The 25,370-nt window shown below is 36.4% G+C and overlaps 3 protein-coding genes across 20 annotated transcripts; 2 read left to right on the top strand and 1 right to left on the bottom strand.

The window, feature by feature from the left end:
• Window positions 1-426: 426 nt before the first annotated feature.
• On the top strand, window positions 427-6,397 carry opn1sw1 (opsin 1 (cone pigments), short-wave-sensitive 1). Its single transcript, XM_079623649.1, has 7 exons — window positions 427-514; window positions 1,194-1,293; window positions 3,489-4,057; window positions 4,139-4,307; window positions 4,393-4,558; window positions 5,117-5,356; window positions 5,436-6,397. The coding sequence occupies exons 3-7, from the start codon at window positions 3,718-3,720 to the stop codon at window positions 5,529-5,531; spliced, it is 1,011 nt and encodes a 336-aa protein (XP_079479775.1). The 5' UTR covers window positions 427-514; window positions 1,194-1,293; window positions 3,489-3,717; the 3' UTR covers window positions 5,532-6,397.
• Window positions 6,398-7,695: 1,298 nt separating this feature from the next.
• On the bottom strand, window positions 7,696-12,710 carry calua (calumenin a). Its single transcript, XM_079622504.1, has 7 exons — window positions 12,535-12,710; window positions 11,074-11,310; window positions 10,720-10,913; window positions 10,213-10,379; window positions 9,315-9,375; window positions 8,993-9,192; window positions 7,696-8,906 (listed from the first exon to the last, which is right to left on the bottom strand). The coding sequence occupies exons 2-7, from the start codon at window positions 11,298-11,300 to the stop codon at window positions 8,802-8,804; spliced, it is 954 nt and encodes a 317-aa protein (XP_079478630.1). The 5' UTR covers window positions 11,301-11,310; window positions 12,535-12,710; the 3' UTR covers window positions 7,696-8,801.
• Window positions 12,711-12,726: 16 nt separating this feature from the next.
• Window positions 12,727-25,244, top strand: mdm1 (Mdm1 nuclear protein). 18 transcript variants are annotated; one of them, XM_079622498.1, is made up of 16 exons: window positions 13,652-13,716; window positions 13,851-13,942; window positions 14,450-14,555; window positions 14,692-14,999; window positions 15,358-15,492; window positions 15,823-15,999; window positions 17,137-17,264; window positions 17,506-17,602; window positions 18,223-18,255; window positions 19,656-19,855; window positions 19,944-20,180; window positions 20,765-20,898; window positions 21,157-21,293; window positions 21,372-21,609; window positions 23,102-23,155; window positions 24,338-25,244. In XM_079622498.1, exons 2-16 carry the CDS (start codon window positions 13,925-13,927, stop codon window positions 24,445-24,447), a joined length of 2,112 nt encoding a protein of 703 aa, XP_079478624.1. In that variant the 5' UTR covers window positions 13,652-13,716; window positions 13,851-13,924; the 3' UTR covers window positions 24,448-25,244. The 18 variants fall into 18 exon arrangements, 16 of the variants coding, with proteins under 16 accessions (XP_079478629.1, XP_079478617.1, XP_079478615.1 ...); XM_079622503.1 differs by lacking the exons at window positions 13,652-13,716; window positions 13,851-13,942 and adding an exon at window positions 12,727-12,863; XM_079622489.1 differs by lacking the exons at window positions 13,652-13,716; window positions 13,851-13,942 and adding an exon at window positions 12,813-12,918.
• Window positions 25,245-25,370: the final 126 nt, after the last annotated feature.

Below are 25,370 nucleotides of genomic sequence, written 5' to 3'. Positions count from 1 at the left end.
CTGCAAAAGAAGGCTCTAATTAATTATTGTCTATAACCCGATGTTTCAGTTTCATTGTCCAACCGCTGTAGCATAACACCTTTGCAGCTCTTGGTTCATTTCAAGTCAGACATGATAACTAAATGAATTACTTCAGTTCAGTAGTTGAGTTGACACTGTTCGCACAGGATGTTGATTCACCAAAAAGAAACGGCTCATAAAAGTCACTCATTCGTGTGTTTCACTTTTGTAATTATATTATGTATAATTGACACCTTTATTAATTAAATTGGTTATTTGTTAAACAGTTTGATATTTTTGTACATTATTAAGACCTTATTTACTTTATCGTTAGGCTCCTTTGGGTTGTACAAGTTTCACAAATTTTAAGAATCAGTCCTTGTAAAATGTATATTTGCTGAACAATAATCTGAATATTGGGGAGTAGGGCACATCCCATTATGGTGGACGGTCCTCAACAGCCCTGGCTGGTACTTTGAACTTGATCTCTTCAAAGTTGAGTAATCTCTGAATGGTATGTAAAATTAATGAAAATATTTAATAAAATGGTTCTAAAAATGTTTTGGCACAAATGACACTGTTATGTGAGAATGACCCTTTGCTTAAATAATATATCATTAATAATAATTCTACGTTTTTACTGTGCGAGGAGTAATCAATGATTTATTTTTTGCTTGTTTCTTTAAAGCTTTTCTCTCTGAGATAATGGAAAAGTTTTGAATTTACAAAAATAATACTCTACAATTAACTTTTATTAAATTTATCTAAGGTATGTATTAACATTTACATTTCTGACATCATACATGTGTAATTTGAAGAAGAAAAAAGAATAATCCATCTTTGCTTTCCAGACAAGTTTCAACTTCTTCAGCCAGCCAAGTCTTTCAGTCTTTCCCTGTCTCTTTCTTCTCTATTTCTCTTTTTCTCTCATACCACGTATATCTCTCACACATTGGCATAACAGACTAAAATGAAAAGATCTTCCGAACAGCACAATTTCATATAGATTACTTCAAATACACATTCATTTATATTTCAGTTTTTAACCAATAAATCTTCCACTTTATTCACACACATCCAATGAATGTAAACATATGCATCAGATTCTGTTATCGTTTATTGATATGCTATTGATAAAGGTGCATTACATAGTTCATCTCTGTAATGATGTCCATCGCCTTCCTGTAACCCAGGTCGTATCATACCCATGCAACTCAAATGCATAGCTTGGTTACAATACAACCCCGGGTCACTGGATGGCATCTGACTTTCGTGAATTGGATCATTTAACATGTAAGAGACTACAAAATCAACATACAATATAAAATATCTAATACAAATCTACATGCAGTCTTATTTTGAATTTTAGAGGATAAAAAAGTAGCACAATACATTATAATATAATTGTCAAACATGAATATAACACATTAATATTACTGACACGTGAATATAATTGTTAAACATGCAGGTTATTGAAACTGTTACGTGTATGAACGGAATATATACATATTAAGATTGTACATCTACATATATAAACAGAAAACATATTTCTTCCAGACAGTTCAAATTAAAGACCTGTAAATATATTAAACATTAAAAAAGTAACTGGAAAATTTTACTTTTGATTACATCTGTGCAAATAAAGAAGTCAAATCAAACTAACAATTCTAAAATATGCATACTTCAGATGAATACATTCTTAGGTTATTATGCTGCATTTCATTAAATATAATGAATAATAAACAAAATTCACATTGTAAAACGCTCCCAACATATAAAACAATACTTACCTGCCAAAACCGGAGATAAGAACTGGCAAAGAGAGAGGGGAAGAGTAGAGTCTCCAAGGAGAAATGAAGGAACTGAAGTGAGGTGTATAAAAAGAGGCCGGATTTACAGTTTAACACTCTTTATCTCTTACCAGATTATCAAAATTTACCCACAATCTAAGTCTCAGCTAACAAGATAAACTGCCAGTTTGGACGTAATCCCTCTGTGACATCAGTGCGTTGTGGGGATTTTTAGGGATTGGTTTGGGTAAATCTGGTTTCCAGATTACGGCTCATCCTTGTGCTTGGGGACCTTAAGAGTTTGGTTAGCCTTTCGCCTGCTTATACTGGTGCTCATGAAATAGAAGCCAAGCTAATAAGCTTGTTTGGCCTAAAAAAAAAGAACTAGGTCAAATACTTTGTTACCTGTTATATTACCTTCAATGTGATTTAGCGCATCCGAACCAATCTATCAGGATCCAGTGATTTAGGACAGTGTTTTTAGTACGGAGAAAATGCTTCAAAAGCTTCCAAACCATTTAAGTAAAGTGTCTAAAAATGATGGGCCAGTCAGGAAATAATGCGTATAATCTTCACATTTCTCAACAGACCACAAACATAGAGCAACCTTGAAGTCAGCTGAGGCATATAGTACAGTATTTTATACTGTACCAAGAGAATTTCAATTCAATTGAATTCAATTCACGTTTATTTGTATAGTGCTTTTCACAATACATATCAATTTAAAGCAGCTTTACAGAAAATGCATGTGTCTAACATTACAATTTAGAGTGATCTGGGTGACTGGGTGCAAGTTATGCATTTCAGAAATGTACATATACAAATCACGCAGTTAGCTAACAATATATTAATTTAGACAATTTATTAATTTAAGGCAGAAACAATGAGCTCATCGATGTAATGAATACATGTTGTTAACAAATGAGTCCATTGATTTATTACAAACCTAAAACCCTGATCTAAAGTTATTGGAAAGCAAAATGGAGGTCAAATGTGGTTTCATTGGGCTGTTTAGGGCATTTAGTTATATAGTGCGTTATACAATTCAGCATCTTAAAAGTATAATAAACAGGGGAATAACTGTGTCAATTTAGCTAAATTAATAAATTATGAAACAAATTCAATTTTAGCTGTAAAGCAGCTCTAAAGATGACAATGGCGTCATTATTCAGCTCAGCTCATTTGAGTTCAGTTTTGATTAAATTGAATTCAATAAAATTGTCAATGCAAAGTTCATGAATTAAGAAACAAACTCAAATCAACTATAAAGCAGCTCTACAGAAGACAATAATGTTCAGTTCAAGTCAGTTCACTGCTGATTCCATTTAGTTGAACAAGTTTAATTCAGCTATAAAGCAGCTCTACAGAAGGCATTTGTGTCGTTATTCAGCTCAAGCAAGTTCAATGTTGATTCAGTTCAGTTCAGTAACAGTGTGCACATTGCAAAGTTCATCAATTATGAAGCAAATTCAATTAAGCTTAGGCTAAAGCAGCTCTATACAGAAGACGATACTGTCATTATCCAACTCAGTTCAGTCCAAGTTTATTTAAAGCTCAAGATAATACTACTGAATATTCATTGTCTTTTAGAATTGTCTTTCTAGAGATGTTGAATTCACGGTACTACTGTTGTTTATGCTGTAATTCAACCTAAAATATATAAATAGAACAACACGTGTTGCCTAATCATGTTCTTAGAGATTCCAGGGGAGTGTTGAGTGTAATTCGCATGGACAGGGCGGATTATCCCGGCAACATGTCCGGAAGATCACCCGGAGGATGATCTTCCTTTTCATCCCCAACTTTTCACACCAGGCAAGACTTTGAGAATTTTATAAAAGGCTATCCCGTCTGCATTCGTTCAGTCAGGCTGCTCATTGACTTCACCAGGACACCGTGCTAGAACAAGGCCTCTAACGGCGCAACCATGGACGCGTGGGCCGTTCAGTTCGGGAACCTTTCCAAAGTCAGCCCCTTCGAGGGCCCACAGTACCACCTAGCCCCCAAGTGGGCTTTCTACCTGCAGGCAGCTTTCATGGGCTTCGTATTTTTCGTGGGCACCCCTCTGAACGCCATCATCCTCATCGTTACAATGAAGTACAAGAAGCTTCGACAGCCTCTCAACTACATCCTGGTGAACATCTCCCTAGCAGGCTTCATTTTCGACACATTCTCTGTAAGTCAAGTATTCGTCAGCGCTCTAAGAGGTTATTACTTCCTCGGCCCTACGTTATGCGCGTTGGAAGCAGCAATGGGAGCTATTGCGGGTAAGAGGCAGAGTCTATGAGTTTGAACAGCATATACATTACCTTCAGATTGGTGTAATGATGCTTGTCTTGTTCTCGCAGGTCTTGTGACGGGATGGTCCCTTGCTGTTCTGGCTTTCGAGAGATACGTGGTCATCTGCAAACCCTTCGGTGGCTTCAAGTTCGGACAAAACCAGGCCATCGGTGCCGTGGTGTTCACCTGGATCGTGGGTACCGGCTGTGCCACTCCTCCATTCTGGGGATGGAGCAGGTGAAGGAAATGTTCTTGGTGAAATATTTGGAAACAGACACTCATAATTTTAAGGATTGATTTTAATTTACATTTGAATGCACAGATACATTCCCGAGGGTCTCGGGACCGCATGCGGACCTGACTGGTATACAAAAAGCGAGGAGTACAATTCAGAGAGCTACACTTACTTCCTCATCGTCACCTGCTTCATCATGCCAATGACCATCATCGTCTTCTCGTACTCACAGCTCCTGGGAGCCCTGCGTGCTGTGAGTGGTCCAACTCATTGCTTTTTATAAACTCTTATAGACAGAAATAAAAAAAAGTGTAGATTTTTATGATTTTAATGAATGTTTATTTTGTTATTGCATATAATCAGGCAATATTTGTGGTTTATGTATGATTAATATATTAATAGGCATCTAATAATGATTTAATTAATAATTAATTTCAACTTCTCTAAGAACTTCTGGCCATGCTTAAATCAGGCTCAATTATGTTCTTGCATGAAAGCAATGCAAAACAAAATCAATTTAATTTTTACAAACTGTCAGATTTTTCTTCATGGTAATTTTATTTCATTTGATTTCTTCAAAGCATTAGAAATTACAATGACCTTCCCATGAGCTATTAGGCATTAATTAATAACACTGAATTTTCCATGACTTTTCCAATCGGATATGGATTAAATATAAGGACATTATTTTTTAAAGCATTTAATGTGTGTGTGTGTGTGTGTGTGTGTGTGTGTACTTCATCAAAACAAACGTGGATATTTCAAATGCTATAAAATGAAATGCTGGAAATGTTTCATTATTTATCCACAGGTTGCAGCCCAGCAAGCTGAGTCAGCCTCTACCCAGAAGGCCGAGAAGGAAGTGTCCAGGATGGTTATTGTAATGGTTGGCTCTTTTGTACTTTGCTATGCCCCCTATGCCGCAACTGCTATGTGGTTTGCCAATGCTGATGAATCAAACAAAGATTACCGTCTGGTAGCCATCCCAGCTTTCTTCTCAAAGAGCTCCTGCGTATACAATCCTCTAATCTACGCCTTCATGAACAAACAGGTGAGATGGACACCACACGTGTGTTGAATAATAACTGTGCACACGCAGACAAACACTAATCTTCCATTTTGTATTCCAGTTCAATGCCTGCATCATGGAGACGGTATTTGGCAAGAAGATTGATGAGGCCTCAGAGGTTTCCAGCAAGACCGAAACCTCTTCTGTGGCTGCATAAATTATTCCATACCACATTTAAAATTTCTCAGGACCTGTTTTCCTGTTATACTCCCCCTGATTGTTCAAATCCCGTACCTTTACACATTGTCAAGGGCCAAGGGAGACCCTTTGTCCCGAAGACACAGCCCACTGGATGGCCAAACTGGGGGCGATATCCCACTATCATTTCTATGCAGAACTGGTACATCTTCAAATACGTCTTTTCTTTATTTTTTTTGTAATGAAAAACACTGCTATTTCATGTTAAAACAATGCATTATGCATTGATGATGAAGTAGAATATTTAATTTATCAACTTGCAAAAGAAAATCAAAAAAAAAAAAGATAATAATTGTGTGAATGGACTCAGGCAAACTGAAAATGGAAATTCCTGATTTTGTCTTTAAAATGCTCTTTGACTGACCCATTAGGCACGATGCTTCATAATGGCGTTTTGTATTCAATCGCAATGAGAGCTGAAGGAAACTAAGCATTGAGAATATTCTAACACCCCATACCAATCAAAAGTGCTTGTTTTGACAAAAGAGCAGAATGTAACTAAGCGGTTTACTCTCCTCTCCTCTAAAGAACCTACTCAGGCCCAGCTTTCTGGCTGGCTTAGCCAAGATAAGTAAGATCACAAGGAATTATCCAAGTCCATCCGCTTGTTTGCAGCTGAGGAACCTTTCATTGGAAGTTTGCTGGTAACAAATGATGAGCGACAGCTCTTGTCCAATCACTGGCTTAATGACGTCGGATCTCTAATACCTGTATCTATATTACCTCTGTACATGTTATGTTGTAATTATAGACATGCAGTGTGCATGAATTTGTACATGTTCACTGTTTTTTAGAATTAATAAAGATTTATATTGTTTGATGCATTTTTCTTCTCTCTACCTGTTGGTTTCTATTAATCAACTGAAATGGCCTTTATCCCATTGTCTGAAAGACTAAAATCAACAAATCAATCGAGGATGATAGATTTAAACATTTCGATATATAACATATTACTTGTATATTCTATTTCTTCTAATAACTTACAATAAGTGGGTACAATAGGTTAAAAAATATAAATACATGAGTAAAATCCATTAAGCAATGGAATATATATATACACAGTATAGTGGCCAAAAGTGATATCCAACCTAGGGAAATGGGTTTCTTTGCCCTTTATTCAAACTTTGTGCCTGGTAAAAAGTTTCCAAATTGTGCAGATATTTTTGACCAAGTGGTCATACCAAACTATATTATTAGCTTGGTATATTATCAGATGTTATTTTGTGGGTTTCAGTGAAAATGGCCAGATAGAAGGAGCGGTCTTCTTCATTGTTGAAATGGCTAAATCTTATCAATTGGTTTTGGATATTGCTCGGGTGCAGGATGTGAATGGTCACAATGTTCACAGAATTATTTCAAAGCACAGTGTGACCACTACCATGCAGAATGTAAAGTGCTGTGGCTGGTCAAGGAAGACTAGTGAGCATTTTGCCTGGAGGATGAAAAATCACCTGAATGAGACCTCCAACCTCCAATTTCATCTTGAACCGTAAGCCAACAGTTACAAGAGGCTGGATGTTGTGTACCAGTAAAAAAAATAAGGACTGGTTTGTGGAAGATTGGAGCAGTGTTCTGCATTCCAACAAGTCAAAATTTAACAACCTAGCATTAGATGGTGTCAGGTATGTTCGGAGACGACTGGAGTGTTTTAATACCAAGCCAAGCATGGCAGGGGGAACATAATGGCATTGTTGCAGCATGTCTGCAGCAGGTGTTGGAAGAATATTCAAAGTTTCTGGTACTTTGAAAATGGACCAACGCTTAGGAATCCTGCTGAACACAATGTAGTACGCAGGATATGTTTGGAGAGCAAATCTGTATTTTCCAACCTGATATCGATCCATGATATATGATCACGCAATAAGCGTTCATGCTCAGCATTTTGAAGTCTTCAAGTGGGCTACTCAGTCCTCTGACCTTAATGCCATTGACAGAAAACCTTTGGGAAATGATAAAGCTGAATTGTGAGAAGTCATGCAGGTCTTTCAATGAAGCTCAACTCTGGGAAGAACCTAAGGAGGATTGGAAAAGAAGTTAAGCATGACATGCACAAAGTTTAGTGAGTAAATGCCCTGCAGAATGCCTGCTGTAATCAAAAACAAAGGAGAACCCACAAAATATTTACTGACTACATTGTAGATTTCTTTTATTATTTGGAATCTCAAACAAAATGACAGACAGAAAGTAATTACTGAAAAAAGATAATCAGTCATAATTCTTTATTGACAATTTGTTCTTTTCAAGATACAGTCTATTGAGTTAAAACAGCACCATTTGAAGGAAGTCACCTGAAAACCTTAGGTGCTAAAACATTTTATATAGGGAAAAAAATGCATTAATGGACCACAAAGGATGCTGCTATACTTGTAACATGGCACATTTGTTACAAACATCATATAATTGATAGTGTATTTCAAATAATGAAATTGAATGCAACAAATATTCAGCAATGTGTTCGATTGGACCCTATTAACCAAAATGATTTGAAGTTTTAGACATATAGCTCAAACTGAAGATCCAAATCAAATAGAAAATTAGTGAAAGGCACAATGAGAGATGAGTGTTGAGAATCTAGGAGTCTTAAAGAACACAAAAATCTAATATTGATAGAAATTTCCTAAATAAATATAGAAATAAAACAGTATATTGCCTTTAGAGAGAAACAGAGAGGGTCCACATCATCTTATAATCAATGTTTGTGCCAGGACAAGTACACAGAGGAGGGAAATGTGAGATTATATGTATAAAGCTATAAACATATTCACATAAACGTGTAAATATATACATATATTTTATACCTATTTGTATAAACCCTCGAAAGAAACCAATCTGAGAGCTTTCAGTACAGTATCCTAATGAACAGGACTGTGAACAGCAAGGGGAGCTGATCATAGATCAGTAACATGTATAAAACTGCCTTGAATTTAGCTCTGAATAAACAGCTTCGCATTATCAAATATAAACAGTAATTGAAATGATAAAAATGATGTACATGGACCACGATTCCAAAGACAGATCAAACACTTTACAGTAAAAACAAAAAACTAAATAAGAATGCATGTCGTGAATGCATATCCATGTGCAAAAAGAGAAAACAATCTATCAAGTGAACTAAATCTGAGGATTTAGTGTTGTATTATGATGAAGCAATATAAAATAAATTATATTCTTTTACCAAAACAAGTTCAAAAGTATTTTTCTATTATACTAGAAAAAAAGAAAGAAATAATTAAAACTCATCATGTCGAACTAACGCCTCCCCAAAGTCAGTCGCTTGACTTCCCACAAACAAATCGTACTTGTTGAGTACTTCCTCTTTGGTGAGTTTGCCATCCTGAAAAACAGTGTGACGGACTCAGTTTTAAACGATTTCAATGATAACTTTACAAAAGCTGACAAAATAAGTGATGGTGGGCTTACCTTGTCTGTGTCAGACTCGTACACCAGATGCTTTGCTTCGGCTTCTGCGTGGTCGTAGTCGGCCGGCAGGATCCAGTCCATGGTTTCCTCTTGGTCCATCTTTCCATCCTTGTTCTTGTCTCTAAACTCGGAAAACTGCTCTCGCTCTGTCGCCACCCATTCTGGCTCGTCCATTTCATCCTCATGGTTGTACATGTCGCCTGATATTCAAACAAATTCAACCGATTTTAAGCTATAACCACACATTTACTTCTTTAAGCAATGTATAAAAACATGAAAACTTTTAAAAAAACACTTTCAGATTTGAAATACTTTCACTCACCAATATACTCCTCTAGGTCGATAAAACCATCACCATTCTTATCAATATCCTCCATAGTTTCCTGATGATAAAATTGAAGAAGGAAGATCAGTGAAATAGGCTAGAGAAAATTACATTTAAAACAGGAAACATCCTAAGCAGATTATATGAACTTCCTTCATACATGTGCTGATGGAAAAAAATCGTCAGTGCACATAATTAAGAAGAAAAAAAAAAGTTTGTTTTACTTTCTAATCAACGTCACCAGTATTTTTTATTTTTAAACCCCTACCAAAATAGCAAGATCCATTCTGGATTCACACCCACTTTCTATGATCCAATCAATTTCCAATGGATAAAATTACACCACTATTTTCTCACACATTTAACTCAGAAATAAGTTTTTTTTTTTTTTTTTACCTTTTAAAGAAATTAATACTTTTATTCAGCAATGGTGCTTAAAATTAATCACAAGTCAGTGAAGACATTTAAAATGTCACAAAAGATTTTAAAATAAAGAGAAAATTAACAATTCGTTCCCATGACTTACTAATAAGTCAACACATTCAACTAATTTGTTCCCTCGTTTTAAGTATTGTGTGCACGATATAATAATTTGGACCCTCATTTTAATAAATATAATAATTGTTCCCTTGCTTTTCGTGGGCATGTTGTAATAATTTATTCACTTGTTTTAGTTAAAGAAGGAAGAAATTATGTGTCTGGCTATGATTTACTAAAACGAGAATGAATTGTTAATTCGTGGCCATAATATATAGTATATTTAATTTTGTCCGCAAGTGGCGTAAACTCCAAACTTTTGAACGGTGGTGTACGTCAAATTACAAAAGTAAAATGGGATGTGAACAGGTTTAGACCTCAGGTTCAGATAGAACTGACATAATAGAAACAGACCCACCAACACAACAATGTCCTTCATATGTTCATACTCCTCAGGATGTAGGAAGGCAGTGAACTCCTCTTTGTTAGCGGTGTGGTCTCCATTTCCATCAGCCATTTTAAAGCGCCGTTCATCTCTGGCCATCATCTGCTTGTAGTTGTAGCCGTCATCAGGTTCAGGATCATCTAGACGGCACAAATTATTATTAAAATACATTTTTTTTGCAATTCTGCTTGACAATTCATGTTGTTCCAAATCTGTATGACTGACTTTCTTCTCTGGAACACAACATATGATATTTTGAAGAACTGTTTTTGTTCATAAAATGAAAGTCAATGGGATCTAAAACAACATTGGATGCCACTGACTTTCATTATTTGATTTAAAAAAACATTTTGTGTTCCACATCAGAAATAAATTCATTCAAGTTTGGAATTACATGCGGCTGAGTAAATGATGACAGAATTATACTTTTTGTGCGACCAATCCTTTAAGGTTGTTTAGAAAAAGAGACTGCATTTTTACCAAGGTAAGTGCCGTATGTGATATTCTTGTATTCGTCCCAAGATATCATGCCATCATTATTCATGTCAAAATCCTTCCATTGCCTATCCACGTTGTCATAGATGTACTTCTTTTGAGCCTTTTTGATCCATGCTTTCAGCTCAGCCTCTGTGACAAAACCATCCTCGTCTGCATCAATCTTATCCACAATTTTACTAAAAGGCAAAATAAGAAGAACAAAAAAAAATTCACTTAATTTTTGCGCAGTCACATATGTTGCTGGAGACCAACTCTCAAAGAAAATAATGACTTCCACTCATCTTTGTTGCAGCAAATCACTGCTAAATGCCCCTTAACACTCAGCACAATCCTTACCCAAGCCTATTCTTGCTTTCCTCTGGGGTCAGGTCGTCAAAAGACTTGGCTTCCTCCTCCCCAAGGAATGCATCGTGGTCATAGTCAAAGTTTGCACCATCGTCGTGCTCTTTGCTGCTGAGCTGCGCATCATGGTGGACACGTTCCTTCTTCTCTGTGGGTTTGCTGGTGGCATAAACCACACACAGAGCAAAGCACATCAACAGAGGCCTAATCTCCATCTTCATCCTGTAAGCTCTGAGGAAAGAGAGAGCAAATATTAACATATAGTATATGTCCCAAATAGTCCCTTTTAAACTAAAATAATACTGACCACAAGAATTTCTAGTGTGGTTATGTTTGAATAAACCACCGTGCAAACATAACTGCATGAGTTCACAAGGTCTGTTTTAATCAGTGTATGTAAACATTGTGTGTGTTTGATTAAGAAGTATGAACTACGTGGCTGCATTTATAGGGTCAATAGTACAGTAAAACTAAGTAATATTGCTGAATATTATTACATTTGATCATTTAGCATCATTACTTCAGTCTTCAGTGTCACGTGATCATTCAGAAATATTATGAATAGAGAGTTCAAAAGAACAGAATTGATTAGAAAAAGTAAAGACATGTATACTGCGACAAAGGATTTCTGTTACTTTTGGACAATCTAATTTGTCCTTGTTGAATGAAAGTGTCACATTCTTTCATAAATAAAAAATATAAATAAAATACTGTCTGATAATTTGCCAGTCATGATGGTTTTCGTTCCCCTGCCTGCTACACATATTTACACTACCGTTTAAAGGTTCGGGGTCAGTATTTTACAAATTGGACATTTTAGAAACACAAATGAAAGTTATAATGCAATAATACAATCATAAGGTTATCACAGTGACCTGCATACCTTTAAATAATTTCAGTCTCAATCAGAGATGTCACACCAGAAATAAATCACATATGTTGACTGCATTAGCAGTTTCCTTGGGACTTTGGTAGACACTAGGCACAGTAATTTGAGAAACAGTTATGATGTTTTAGTCTCAAACAAAAATAACACAATAGCTTTATACTACTGGTTAACATATACGTAAACAAAAACTAAGACAGATATGATCCAAAAGCAAAAATAGAGGCCACCATGTTACATTTCGGTACATATAAGATGTTATGGCAGTCTCGGTCACCATTCACTTTTATTGTATGGAAAAAATGCAATGAACGCAAATGGTGACTGGGGCCGCCTGTCCTCTAATATTCTAGTTTTGTTTTCCACAAATGAAAGAAAGACATTTATAACAACATCAGGATAACAGAATTTTAATTTGGAGGTAAACTAACGTTATCCCTTTAATTATCAATACTAACTGTCCCTTTAAGTGAGTCGTCATTAACGTTACAACGCATACGGTCAGGCAATACAACGGTCAAACATATTTTCTATAGTACAAACAAACACGTATACAAATACAAACTTACCTAGATTTAGTACGAAGCCGAAAATCTCAGACACAATACTGGGGGTCTTTGGTTCAATCTGCAAACCCCTGTGCCACACCGTTTTTCGGACGAGAGCAACGACGCGATCCAATCACAGCTCGAATAGTGAAGTCCGTCCACTGCCATTGGGCCACTTCAGCACTACAAACCCCGGATGTAACTGAAACCGTTGTTTAATAATGCGCTGACTCCGCGCACTCTCTTTGAATTGGCTACAGTCGAACGGAAAACCAATCAGCACAAGATACTACAAAATCGGTTGATGCGTCGCTCAAGGCCGTTGTTCACTTTGTGAATTGTCTTATTGGGTACGTCTTGCCACGTCCCCAAATTTGAGAGAGACCCGCAAATCCTCGCGGAAAGGTGCTACCATCCTGTGTAGTGTGTAACGTTAACTACACAAACCAAACTGAAGTGGCGGTAGATATTTGTTAAATCGATAAAAGTAGTATCGGCCTCGATTTTGAATGGCTGGGTTAACGTTACCTAAAACTGATATCAGATTTAGCCATTGAACAGAAGTGTTTAGAACAGAACACAAAAACAGAAGTGTTTAGAAAGCAACTTGAGTTTAGCAACATGCTACTCGTAAGTAAGTAACGTTAGCAAGTCAAGTTAAGTTACACATTTGAGTAACGTTAGTAGTGAAGAAGTTAGCCTGTATTTATTACTTGGATGCTTTTCCACACCGTTTACTACCATCTGGTGGTTGAAATAATCAGCGTGACATTTGAAAAACCGTCAATTGATGAATATATTTTTGAAGCAACACAGGTAACGTAGTTACGAGGTTAAATTTTACGGGTACTTCTTTTATTTCATTTCTGATCAATATTTTTTGCAGTAAAGACCACATTTGTTTTACAATTTAGCTTCTCAAACAAATTGTTCCAAAAAGAAATCAAAGTGTAACTGAAATTCTTAAGAAGTAAAGATCTTATTTTATTTGAATGTTTGTTTTGGATTCAGAAAAAACTACTACTACTACAACCACTGTCTATGACTACAACATAAACACACGGCGCAGTATAGCGTCATAACCATAGACAGGTCATAACAAAGCGGCTCTCAGTCGTGCGCATGCGCGTATCGTGGGACGCTGCAGCCCTCACCAAGGTAACAGCTCGAGCCTGCAACCGAATCCAATCTCACACCACTAAGAGGTAACGTTAATCCGTGGGAGATCTTGGAGACAGCGGGTGTAGAACGTAGCCATTGCTAAACCGGAACTGACTTAGCCCTATTTAAAAGAACGCGGAAGTAGGTGTGCAAGTAGCGTATCTCACACTACTAAGCGAGTAAAAAAACCACACACTTCTTTTGTTCACGGACCTCTTTGTGCATTAGACACCATTAGCTCTGACTCAAAATGACTGTGCATTTTAAGGTGAGTTATTTAAATTATCCATTGGAAACGAATAGTTTTTTTCTAACACAGATTGAAAGTGCACGCGCTCGTGCGACGTCATTTGTTTAAGGAACATAGAGCGCGCGCTGCAGAAATGCTTTCAGTTTTGATATTTAGTCTTGTTGTTTACTTTTAGGTAACTACATATACATTCATATGAATTCTGGTAAAATATAGTTTACGCTTTGCCGAAAACAAAGATAAACTACGTGACTGTATTAAGAAACGTGTTAAACTTAAACAGTAAAACCTTTATAAGCTGTATTGTCGGGACTTCCTGTTATTTCTTGAAGAAGTTTGTGCGCGGATTAAAAAGCAATGGCATCAAGATGATCCAATTGTCAGCTAAGAGCTAGTTATTAAGCAGTTATTATTGTTATTATTGGCTTTTCTAATAAATCAGATATGGAATTTATCATACCGCCCATTTATACTGATTTACTTGTGCTATAAAGTGTACTTGTTTGTTGTATGCTCTTCTAATAGGGAATCAGCGAGTATCGAAGTAAATACAAGAATCGAACAACACGACCCAGAAGCGATTCTCCACATCGCAGGATGCGACTGGCAGGACTGTCCTCTGACCAGTCAAGTATGTGATAGATAGATAGATAGATAGATAGATAGATAGATAGATAGATAGATAGAATATTCATAAAAATGAATAAGCTTATCACATTAATAACTTGGTTAATATTGAACTGATTGATCTTTTACTATCATTAAAGGAACTACTCGGGAACCCCAATTCATATCCAAAAGGAAAGTGCTATTTTATCCACCTCAGGTATCCAGTTCTTTCCACTGGGAAGGGCATGTTTCATCTCCACAGCGTCAGGAGAAGAGCAGGCCTGTCACACCTCCTCCTGTCACACCTGTGCTCAGAGCCTCTAGTGCAGAAAGAGAGGCGACCCCTCTAGCCCCAAGAGACCCCGTGCCACCAGAGGGCACCACTGCACCATCCCACCGATTACAAGCAGAGGCACAAGCAGCTCAGACATCCACCAGTGCTGTAGACCAGCAGAGACTAAATGGAGTGAGTCTGGTTATAAGTCAGTGTTAAAAGTGTATATCGGTGCAAAGTTGGGTTAATGGGGAATAGCAAGTTATTCCCCTTGAGGAGCAGATTCCTCTGTGTTTCTATACCACAATTACACACACACACACACACACACACACACACACACACACACACACACACACACGCACACACACACACACACACACACACACACACACACATATATATATACATTCAAAGGCCCAGTCTTAATATTTATTATAATATATATTTTCAGACCATAATTGGTGTATAACCATTAGAATTGTATTATTAACTATTAATACCACCATCAATGCAGTTACAGTAATTCAGAGCTTGTATTGTCTATTAGATTAACCATGCACTGCGGAAAAAAGCAGGACTGAGGTCTGAGCAACAGAGAAATGGTCGTTTGAGCTCAGAGTACCAGCGACAGTTCATGTGGAAAACGCCTGTTGCCGATTCGCCCCTGCTTGCTGCACATGAGGTACTTCCTTGCAATTTTATCAGCATTGTCACAATTCAAAATAATTTGTATCATCACACATAGGCTTGCGTCCAGTCCCTGGCCAGATTAACTGACATATTATTGGACAGAGCACTTTTGCTCACCAGAAGTGCATTTCTTACCTATAAAACACTATTCCAGTAGATGGCAGTACAGTTTTGCATGCCACTATGTTTTATACACACACACACACACGTATATATATGTGTGTGTGTGTTATAATTGAGTATGTCATTATTAATCTTGTTTATAATTTTAATTATTCAACGAAAATAAATTTTTCATTGGACCTTTTGGTGTCTGTTTTAGATGTTGTACAGTAACAATAGAGCCATCCCACCCTTCAAATCAAACCCTGTAACTATCGAGAGCGAGTACAAGAGAAGTTTCAAAGGATCACCTCCTCCCAGACCACCGCGCTTGAGGCGAGATGTTGAACAATATGAGGTCCCTCTGCTTCATACAGAGAACACAACCCCAGAGAAGGTACATTGAAATATGCACCTTATTTTGAATGTAAGATTGGGTGCGGGCATTTGTAACTTTAAAGGCTTAGTTCCAGTGTCATTCACTTCCAATTCATTTAGCTGTACAATACAGTCTGTTATGCTGCTTGATATTGCAAACCGGTATTTGCTGTCATACTATTTTAATGATCATAATCATTAACAAACTCGTTTGTAGTGCAAACAGATTTACCGTTCTTCCTGCCCTTTATTATTCAAGTTATTTCCCTATAGTTGCTAATAAATGGGAAGTTTCACACATACAAAGAAAATCGCTTAGTTCTGCGTCACAAACTTGGTGGATATACTTTCAGCTTAGTCACATACATCAAACTTTCCAAGTATGACAGCATCAGTATGGAGCTGGATAAACCAGTTTCTAGAGCAAGAGTAATAGCAGGTAAATTATGTCTTTAATGAAACCAAGGAAATAGCCATACAGGGCAGTCAACAGAAAGTTCTCTTAGATAATAACAAACAGAAGAAGAGCCAGGGCTGGGCTGGAAGGTCCGGGTAATGTCTCAGCAGCTGAAGGTATTAGATGAGGCTTCGGACCGATCTCTTGTAATCAACAGCAGGATAGCTGGGTAGAGCAGGGATGGAGCACACACTAAGGCCAGGGAGAACGGCGAGACAAGACCACGTTAGACAGGACAAAACTGGAGAAAAAGGGAGATAGATCTGACACGCACGTAATCATTGATAATAATCTGGCAGAGGACAAAGGAAAGAGGGGAACTACAAGTAGTGATGCTAATCCGAGAGAAAGAGAAGACAGGTGTGGAATAGATGAGTGTGATGGCAAACGGTAATGAGAAACAGCTGAGTATGAGTGAAGGCGCGTGTAAGTACGTGTGTATGTGTGTAAATAAGACCAGCAGAGGGAGAAAAAGAGAGAGGAGAATACCAGGATCATGACAGTTAGATCACCTGTATGAGCCACAGTTGTTGCATGTTAGGGACAGTCACAATGTAAATGCATCCGACTATAGATAACTGAAATTCATATATCTTAATTTTTTTACACATGCTGACCAATGTGTAGTGAGGAATTATACATGTTTGTACCTTTGACATGGTATTTCTTGTGCCTTTGCCTAAATGCCCACCATACCAGAGTAAGAGGAAGAAGAAGGAGCGACAACACAGCAGGAAGTCAAGCCCCGAAGAGGAAGTCACCTATCTACAGAAACAGGAAATGAGGTCACCTTGTGCCCTGAGAGACCCTTCACCCAAGGCTATGAGGTGACCTTTGTATTTTATTTTGTACAGGACTGGAAAAAAACAGAAACAACACAGAAAATTAATTTCATATGGCTGTTTCATACATTTTTCATAAGCAGCACATAAGCACAACATGTTTATTTTGACACCCGTATTTTATTCAACAAGTTACAATTATAAATTCTTCAAATTGCGTCTAATTTATTTTTTTCTAAAATTCCATAAGAGTATTTACCAGTCTCCCTCTTTTTCTGTTTGACAGGAAGGTGAAAACTGAGTACAGATCCAACTTCCGTTCTCCCGTCCAATACAGCTACAGAGATAAAGCGTGGGTGAAGGTCAGACCTGCAAAGGAGGAGGTGAGCTTCTGAAAAAATATATATATATGGGAACAAAACGTGCAGGCCTAAAATATATAAGTAAAATTCATGAATTAAAGAGTAAAGACGGCTGCCCACTGTGTGATTTATAATAGTCCTTTACGATTGTTGATTATCAGATTGTACGAACATGATCCTCGCTGTAAGCCATGTCACATTGTAAGATCTCAGTTGTCATTATTGTCAGACTGTTCGACAGTCAAGATGCGTTAAATGCACGCAAGAAAACTTGTCAGGAGTTTTACATCATCAATCAATGACACGTTTGGTGACAGTGAGCTGCATTTTACACATGATTGAAATGGTGGCTACAAAGAAATCTCTAACGTTTATTTTGGTCATGGCTTGTCTTGAAAAGTGTGCACCCGGCTTTAGTTCACCCAAAAGTGTAAAAACTTTCATAATTTACCCACCCTCATGTCATTCCAAATCCATTAGACATTTGTTCATCTTTGAAACACAAATGAAGGTATTTTAAATGAAATCTGAATTTCTGTCCCTGTATTGAAAATCATACAACAAATCCATATGATTAGATGGATTAAAGTGGCAGATAGATAATCTCTCTAATCACTGGTCTGTGTGATTTAATCTTACAGGAGTGTGATGGTTTTCACGAGTGGTATCATGAGGTAACTGTACCGCCTGTTACATCCATACTCTAGCTGCTGCTGCTGCTGTCTCAACAGATACCTTAATATGCTTGTTATGTGTATCTGTTTTGTGCTGCCACATCAAATGTATGATATCATTCAAACTTTGACTAAATGGTATCATCTCATATAGACCTAGATTTGAAGTGTCTGTGTGTGTGTGCATGTGGGATCAATCATCAAGATGTTATCTGTCAGCATACTTGGAACTTTGAAGTTGTCTGTGGTTTTGTGTTTTTTTTTTTTTTTTTTTTTTTTGCTTTCAGGTGTAACCCTATATTGACTTGGCTCACTCACTGATTATATAAAAGCATAGCTAAAATGTTAAGGTACAGTTCATAACACCTAATTGTACTTTATTTGATTTACTTATTCATTCATTATTCATTTAGCAGTGAATAGATCTGAATCAATATTAGCATATTAGAGGAGCCAACAATATTGCCCAATTTCAAAAGTAAACCATAACAATACACAGCTAGAGTATACATTAAATTGACAGAGGGGGACAAAAATAATATTCTTTGTAAAAAGATGTAGTATAATTAATATTTGTCATATTATATAATTGATCACTATTTCTCAATTTTTATGAGAGTGTCACACTATGACCTTTGCTGCTTGGTAAATTATTTGATCTGATGTCTTTGTTTTTTACATGATCAGCATCTGTCATGCTGATAAATTCAGTGCTTGCCTCTTTATTTCAAGGTGTATGTCCTTCATTTTTTTTCTTATACTGTAAACCTTATAGGTTTCGTATCATGCTGACCCTGTAAAAACAAAGTAACTTTTGTAAGACAGAAGTACTAGATTTTAGGTTATGGTGTCAAGTCTGCTTCAAAAAGTCTCCAGCAAAACTTTTATGTAAGTCTTGCCATATGGGACAGGGGTGTCTTTTTGAGTCAGCCCTTTAGGAGCGGAGCATGACTGCCTCCACTTTTACACGCATACTCCACGGGTTTCGAAGCGGATCTGACAATGTCGCATGATGTGAATTTATATTGACTCATCAAATTTATGTTAAGCATGTATAATTACAATATCAGGGCTCAACAATACATTTTCCCACCTCAGAAAATTAAGATTTTTACCAACATATTTTTATACATATGAAAAAAGTTTACTACCGGTACTTTTAAATTATATTTTTTATTATAATTAAATAGTGATTTTTAAAACATTATATCAACTGGCCAAAAATCTCACTGGGTCAGCTCGGCATTCTTATTGTTGAGTCCTGAATATTTAAAGCAGTGTTTTGTCTGTGCTTGCTATGAATTATCAGTCTTCTTGTCTACACATATTATCTGCAGCGTTGCCCTATTATTCCAGGCTCTGATTTATCACAATTCTAAAGTTCTGCTGTTTTTCGACAGGTGCGGGAGCTACGTGAGAAAGCAGAGGCCTACAGGAAACGGGCATGGGGAACTCATTTTTCTCGGCAACACTTGAATCAGATCCTGTCAGATCACAACTGGATGTGGGAGCCTTCAAATGGCACCTCATCCTCCATTGAATCTGAGGCCCGCAGAAGCACTAGTATCAGTCCTATCATTGAGGCTCTGGACCTGGCCCGGTGAGCAGAGCTCAGGCATCATAATTCTTCTAGTCAGTTCAGAGCTTTCTTTTATTAATGACCTGGTCTCTTTGGCATGTCTATTTAGGGCTGGCAGTGCCAGGGCAAGCTCTAGCCCTGGATCTTCTGCTTCTGTGGCAGCCAGCAGGAGAAGCTCTCTAGGAGAGGATCCCACCCTCCCTGTGCAGAGGAAGTTGGCCTGGGGTGAAGAAGACGGACATGCAGAGAGAAATGAGTCTGAGATTTCACAGGAAGAGTTCACAGTTGAAAAAAATCAGTGGAATCCAAAAGATGATCATGGAAACATGAAGGAGAGAAATGACAGGTTTGTGCTGGTTGTTTCTCTGAATTGTTACCTCACCTCAGTTCCATTTGAGACGGTTCTAGTGTTGGCAGGTTCTCTTATCTCAACTAACATGGACATGACGGTCTCATTGTTGGGCTGATTGTTGGGCTCAAAAGTCAGATTTGAAGAATTTGAATTTGAGTTGGCTGCAACACAGCAAGTTGAGCTGGAATTTGAATTGAAATGAAGTTAATGAATACAGAAAATAGATTATTAATTACAAATTATTTGAAATAATTTAGTTTAAGAATAATTCAAATGAAAAATAAAAGGTATTATATATATATTTTTTTTATATATATATATACATTTGATATATTATATGAAAATTGAATTCAGGAATAGTATTGGAATTTAGAAGTAATTTCCAGTTCAGTTCTGAAAGATGCAAAACGCTGGTTTACAGTGGGGTTTAAACCAGCGTTTAAAGTCCAGCATCCTTTTGGCTAGTCCAAGTCCAGTATAAATAGTACCAAATCCAGGAGCAGGGAGTCTTGTGTGCAGAATGTTTTTGCCTATGCCGTGGCAGTTTTTTATTCAGACGTTTCACATATCTTTTGTAGGTTGCAGCTATTGGAAACTGAGTCATCATTGGTGGTGGATGGGTCTGGAGATGCGGGCAGATTACCAACTCCCAAACTGAAGACCTTGCAGATTGTACAAAGAACGCATCACGATCGGACAACTCCAGCCACTGGTAACATACTTTCAAAAGTTCAGGCCACATCGACCTATTAATAATGAATAATGTTTTAGTTTAACTTGGTTTTACAGACAGCTGTGGTTTTTTTCTGTGCAGATGGTACATCCGTACATTGAACCTTTACATTTGGCATTTCGCAACAGTTTCAATTTGATTTAATGGTTTGCAGTCAGAATGACTCCAAGCCTCTCGTTCGTTGGACATACTTTGTAATCAATTAAGGAAAAAGTTGTTTTTTTATTTTTTTATTAGGAGGAGCTTTGCTGGTCTCTCCTCCGAAGATCAAACATTCCTCCAGGAAAGTTAGGAGGAGTGAGCCACCTTTAGGAAAACCTCACTCTCCTTATAAATATATCATAGATGGCTCTCCACAGCAGCCACACAGTAAGGTACATGATTCTTAAGTCAAACGTGCAATATTATGTCATACATTGTCTTCAGATTTCAATCTCCATTGTATTGCGAAGGCTGAGAATGGAAGCTTGCCACGTTCCCCACTGGCTGCTGGCCTGACCACCGTAGATCTACTTCCCATGCGTGAAGATGCTTGGTCTGAGGATGAGGAAGTGGCAGACTACACCCCCCATCCAAGACAACCCAAGCCAACACAAAAACAACAGACCAGCCACCGTCACAAAGCTGCTGTCCCTCCACTTCCCAACAGAATTCAGGGCATGATGAGAAACCCGGAGTTTCAGCATAATGGTATGCTTCCTTTCAGCATCCACTGATGTAGATCTAGTGTCAGCCATGGGAGTTTTATTATGAGAAGCCTACCGATCGCTACTGAGCCTTAACAAGCTGTAAAGACATTTATGCACGTTAGATGTGAACATTTTAGTTTGCGCTACAAAAATATGGCTTTATTTGATTGCGTGATCATCGATCCATACATAGGGAAAAAAAGCGCCACTCTATAAGCACGCAATTGAAACGTGACTGAGTCATTTACCAGCAGAAGGAGTAGAGGGAGGTTAGGTTACCGCCAGCAATAGGGGGAGAATAATCTAGGTCAGTCTCCTGTTGTCTTTTTTTTTTTGGTGTCTGTTTAGTTTTTTTCCACTAACGTCAGTGCATTATTTTGGTACCACTGTATTGTCCTCATGCTATCGGGTCAGATTTTCCCTGGTCTTCCTGGAGTCATTTATTACAAAAGATTATTTAACTTCTATCGAGTGTAGTTAATACACCTATTGATTGATGTATACTTGCGTTTCTCCTAATTATGACATTTCAAGAGAACTATCATAATTTGAATTATTGCATTTATACCTCAAAGGCATTTGACAGGAATTAGTTATTTGAAAAGTCTCATTCAAAAAAACGTATACACATAACGTTTTTTTAAACAGTCATACAATCACTAAAATGATTGAACTCATTGAAAATGAACTAATTTATATATATATATATATTAACTAATTAACTCATTTATATTATATATCTATATATACGGTATATACATATATACGGTATATATATATATATATATACACTACTATTCAAATGTATTTTTAAAAATAAATTATAGTTTTATTCATCAAGGACATTAAATTGATCAAAAGTGACTTTAAAGACACTTTCGCAAAATATTTTATTTCAAATAAAATTCCACAAAAATATTAACCAATACAACCGTTTAAAACTGTGATAATAATAAGAAAGCACCAAGTCAGCATATTAAAATGATTTCTGAAGATTAATGTTACTGACATAAAATGTATACAAATAGAAAAATCACAATAATATTTCACAATGTTAACATGTTTACTGATTTTTTTTAATCAAATAAATGCAGCCTTGGTGAGCATAAGAGACATTTAAAAAATGTACCAACCCCAAACATTTGATCAGTAGTACATATGTAAAATCATTATAAACTACTGCCAAATGTGACTTTATTTCCCTGCCAGTATTGAGAATTATTCAGTGTTACATATAAGGTAATCTGCTTTAAATGAAAAACTGTAAATGTCTGAAAATGTCAGTTGTTATACCTGACCTTTGGTCTAACCTAATGTAGTTAAGTTGATTGAATCATATTAAATAAGATATTGTTGACTTCGTCCAGCCAACCTTACAAAACATGTACAGTGTAGAATGTGGAAATTACGTGATTAAGTTTCACTGCCTTTGATGTTACGTTCAATTGTGTAATCCACCCATACGTTATCACAATATCCTCTATCCTCTGTAGGTAACCTGGGAATTTCTCGGCCAGAGCTGTTTCTATTTCCTGAATCTGATTCTGGTGTGTGGTAAAATCATCTTCTTAATATTAGCAGATATGAGCAGCCATAAGCAGCCATACTTCATGCTTGTATGACTGTCTAGCAGTTTTAGTTGGAACAGGAATTAGATCAACGTGTCTTTTGATGTGGTGCGCATATCAAGAACAGCTAATGCATTTCATATTACTGGTTTCACCGTTTGCATGTCTGCACTGTTTGTTCATACATGTTGCCCTTAACTCCTTAAGTGTCACCGGCCCACCGGTGGGCCCAAATTCATTACATATTTAAAATAGTAATATCCTATACTAAACCTAAATTAATATTGACAAACTATATATCATTTGAAAGCTTACAATCTCTAGTTTTCATATTTGGTGACTGATTTTCAAAATAAATTACAGAGGATCTGTAATTTATCAATTTGCAACAATAATATTTTCATACTCCTAAGGTGTTCAGTCCTTTATTTTGAAATAGTGATAAATATGAAAAATTATGAAAAAAATGGTAGAAACCTCAGTTTGTTTTCATGCCAAGAGTTCAAAAGATAGCATTTGTTCAATTATTTTAGAAAAAAAGGTCTGAAAATGTTTTAGAAATAAAGAAAAACCATATATGGAAATGGAGGCGCCCTTATATGGGCAGTAATGTCAACTAGTGAAAAAGTGTGGTACTGCGCCCAAACAAAATCTTACTGAAAGCTCATTTTTTGAGATATCAACCTAAAATTTAAAACACAACTTGTTCAGATTTTTGGCTTTGATTTTTGTGCAGTTTTAGAGTCACCAGGGTTTTGAAAAAATATATTTTATATAAAATATGAATAATTAATTTTTTTATTTTTTTATTTTCCTAAACTCAAACTTCTATAACTTTTTTTCTGTTACACTTTCTTAATTTATTTCACTTCTACAAAAATCTGCTAATTTTCTTCTTTAAAACAAGACCAATCTTACATCCATATTCCAAAGCATTCTTGAGTTACAAGCATTTAAGTTCGGAAAGTGCATTTTCATGTATATTCAAAAAAAGGGGCGTGACACTTAAAGGGTTAATTACTCATTTATGGAAACAGTAATATCTTAAAATGTCTTTTATAAAAAAATATTATATATTTTATAATTATAATGATATTAAATATTATTCTTATATATTTCTCATTGAACATTTTTCAAATCTCTTTTTCATATTAAATCCAGATGATAAGATGTCTCAGATCTCATCTAGATCGGCAGCCTCGTGCTCCGTGGCCTCTGAGCTGTTGGGCCGCGCGCAGAGAAGGAAGGAGGAATTCTGGGGAAAGGGCTAATGTGTCAAAGCCCATTCATCAGCTGTGCATTGACTGAAAAATGGCCATTTACTCCTCAGGATGTAAACATGAAATGTCTTTCTCCTAATTTAAAAAATAGAATTTGTTTTTGTGATAGTCTGGTATTTAAAATGAAGAAAAGAGATTTGTATTTAATATTTTATTTACTTAATTTTTTATATGACTAGACAAGTTCAGTACAAATTATTTAGCTAATTAAACACTATAACTCTGTCTGCAACAAAAACATTTTTTTTGTATGAGAGATACAAAGATGCTGTATATTTCTCTTTGATACAAAATTAAATCTGATAAATATTCATATTTAATAGTTCTAGGTTGAGCAATTGAACACAATAAAACCACATAGCATTACATTCAGGCTCACATCAGGGATTGCTCATAGTGTGAGAATGCTATTTCATAAACATGGAAAAAAATAAGTCTTGAAATTCAGTTAACAAATTCATTGTTTTACGTATTTATTGTCAGAACGCATAACATGTCACATAGCAGTATTTTCTTCACCATATTTTTCATGCAGAACAGATGATTCACGAATAAGAGACTCTTGAAATAATCATTCTACAACTTTAGCAATTTGTGTCAGTCTAAACCTTTAATGAACTCAACAAATCCAGTGACTACTGAATCAACATATGACTCACTGCAAGTTTCTTATAGCCATTGCTGCTCTTACCTGCTGTGCCACCAAAAACGCAAAAATATTCTATTTTTATCTGTCCAATTTTTATCCGAGTTACTATTAAGGGTTATATATTTGATATGTACATACATGTATATATATACACACACACACACACACACACATATATTATTATTATTGTGGTGTGTGTGTGTGTGTGTGTGTGTGTGTGTGTGTGTGTGTGTGTGTGTGTGTGTGTGTGTGTGTGTGTGTGTGT

The sequence above is a fragment of the Phoxinus phoxinus genome (assembly GCF_949152265.1).
Source record: "Phoxinus phoxinus genome assembly, chromosome: 9".
In the NCBI taxonomy this organism is placed as follows: domain Eukaryota; kingdom Metazoa; phylum Chordata; class Actinopteri; order Cypriniformes; family Leuciscidae; genus Phoxinus; species Phoxinus phoxinus.
Note: the sequence above shows the minus strand (reverse complement) of the source record. Positions and strands in the feature narration are given on the sequence as shown.

Coding starts and splice junctions, on each gene's coding strand:
- mdm1 (XM_079622488.1), top strand. CDS start 13,231: ATGCTTTTCCACACCGTTTACTACCATCTGGTGGTTGAAATAATCAGC. Junction 16,000..17,136: donor AGAACACAACCCCAGAGAAG/GTACATTGAAAT, acceptor CCACCATACCAG/AGTAAGAGGAAGAAGAAGGA. Junction 18,256..19,655: donor TTCACGAGTGGTATCATGAG/GTAACTGTACCG, acceptor GTTTTTCGACAG/GTGCGGGAGCTACGTGAGAA.
- calua (XM_079622504.1), bottom strand. CDS start 11,300: ATGAAGATGGAGATTAGGCCTCTGTTGATGTGCTTTGCTCTGTGTGTG. Junction 10,380..10,719: donor CACATACGGCACTTACCTTG/GTAAAAATGCAG, acceptor TGTGCCGTCTAG/ATGATCCTGAACCTGATGAC. Junction 8,907..8,992: donor ACGAGTCTGACACAGACAAG/GTAAGCCCACCA, acceptor ACTGTTTTTCAG/GATGGCAAACTCACCAAAGA.
- opn1sw1 (XM_079623649.1), top strand. CDS start 3,718: ATGGACGCGTGGGCCGTTCAGTTCGGGAACCTTTCCAAAGTCAGCCCC. Junction 4,308..4,392: donor CCATTCTGGGGATGGAGCAG/GTGAAGGAAATG, acceptor TTGAATGCACAG/ATACATTCCCGAGGGTCTCG. Junction 4,559..5,116: donor TCCTGGGAGCCCTGCGTGCT/GTGAGTGGTCCA, acceptor ATTTATCCACAG/GTTGCAGCCCAGCAAGCTGA.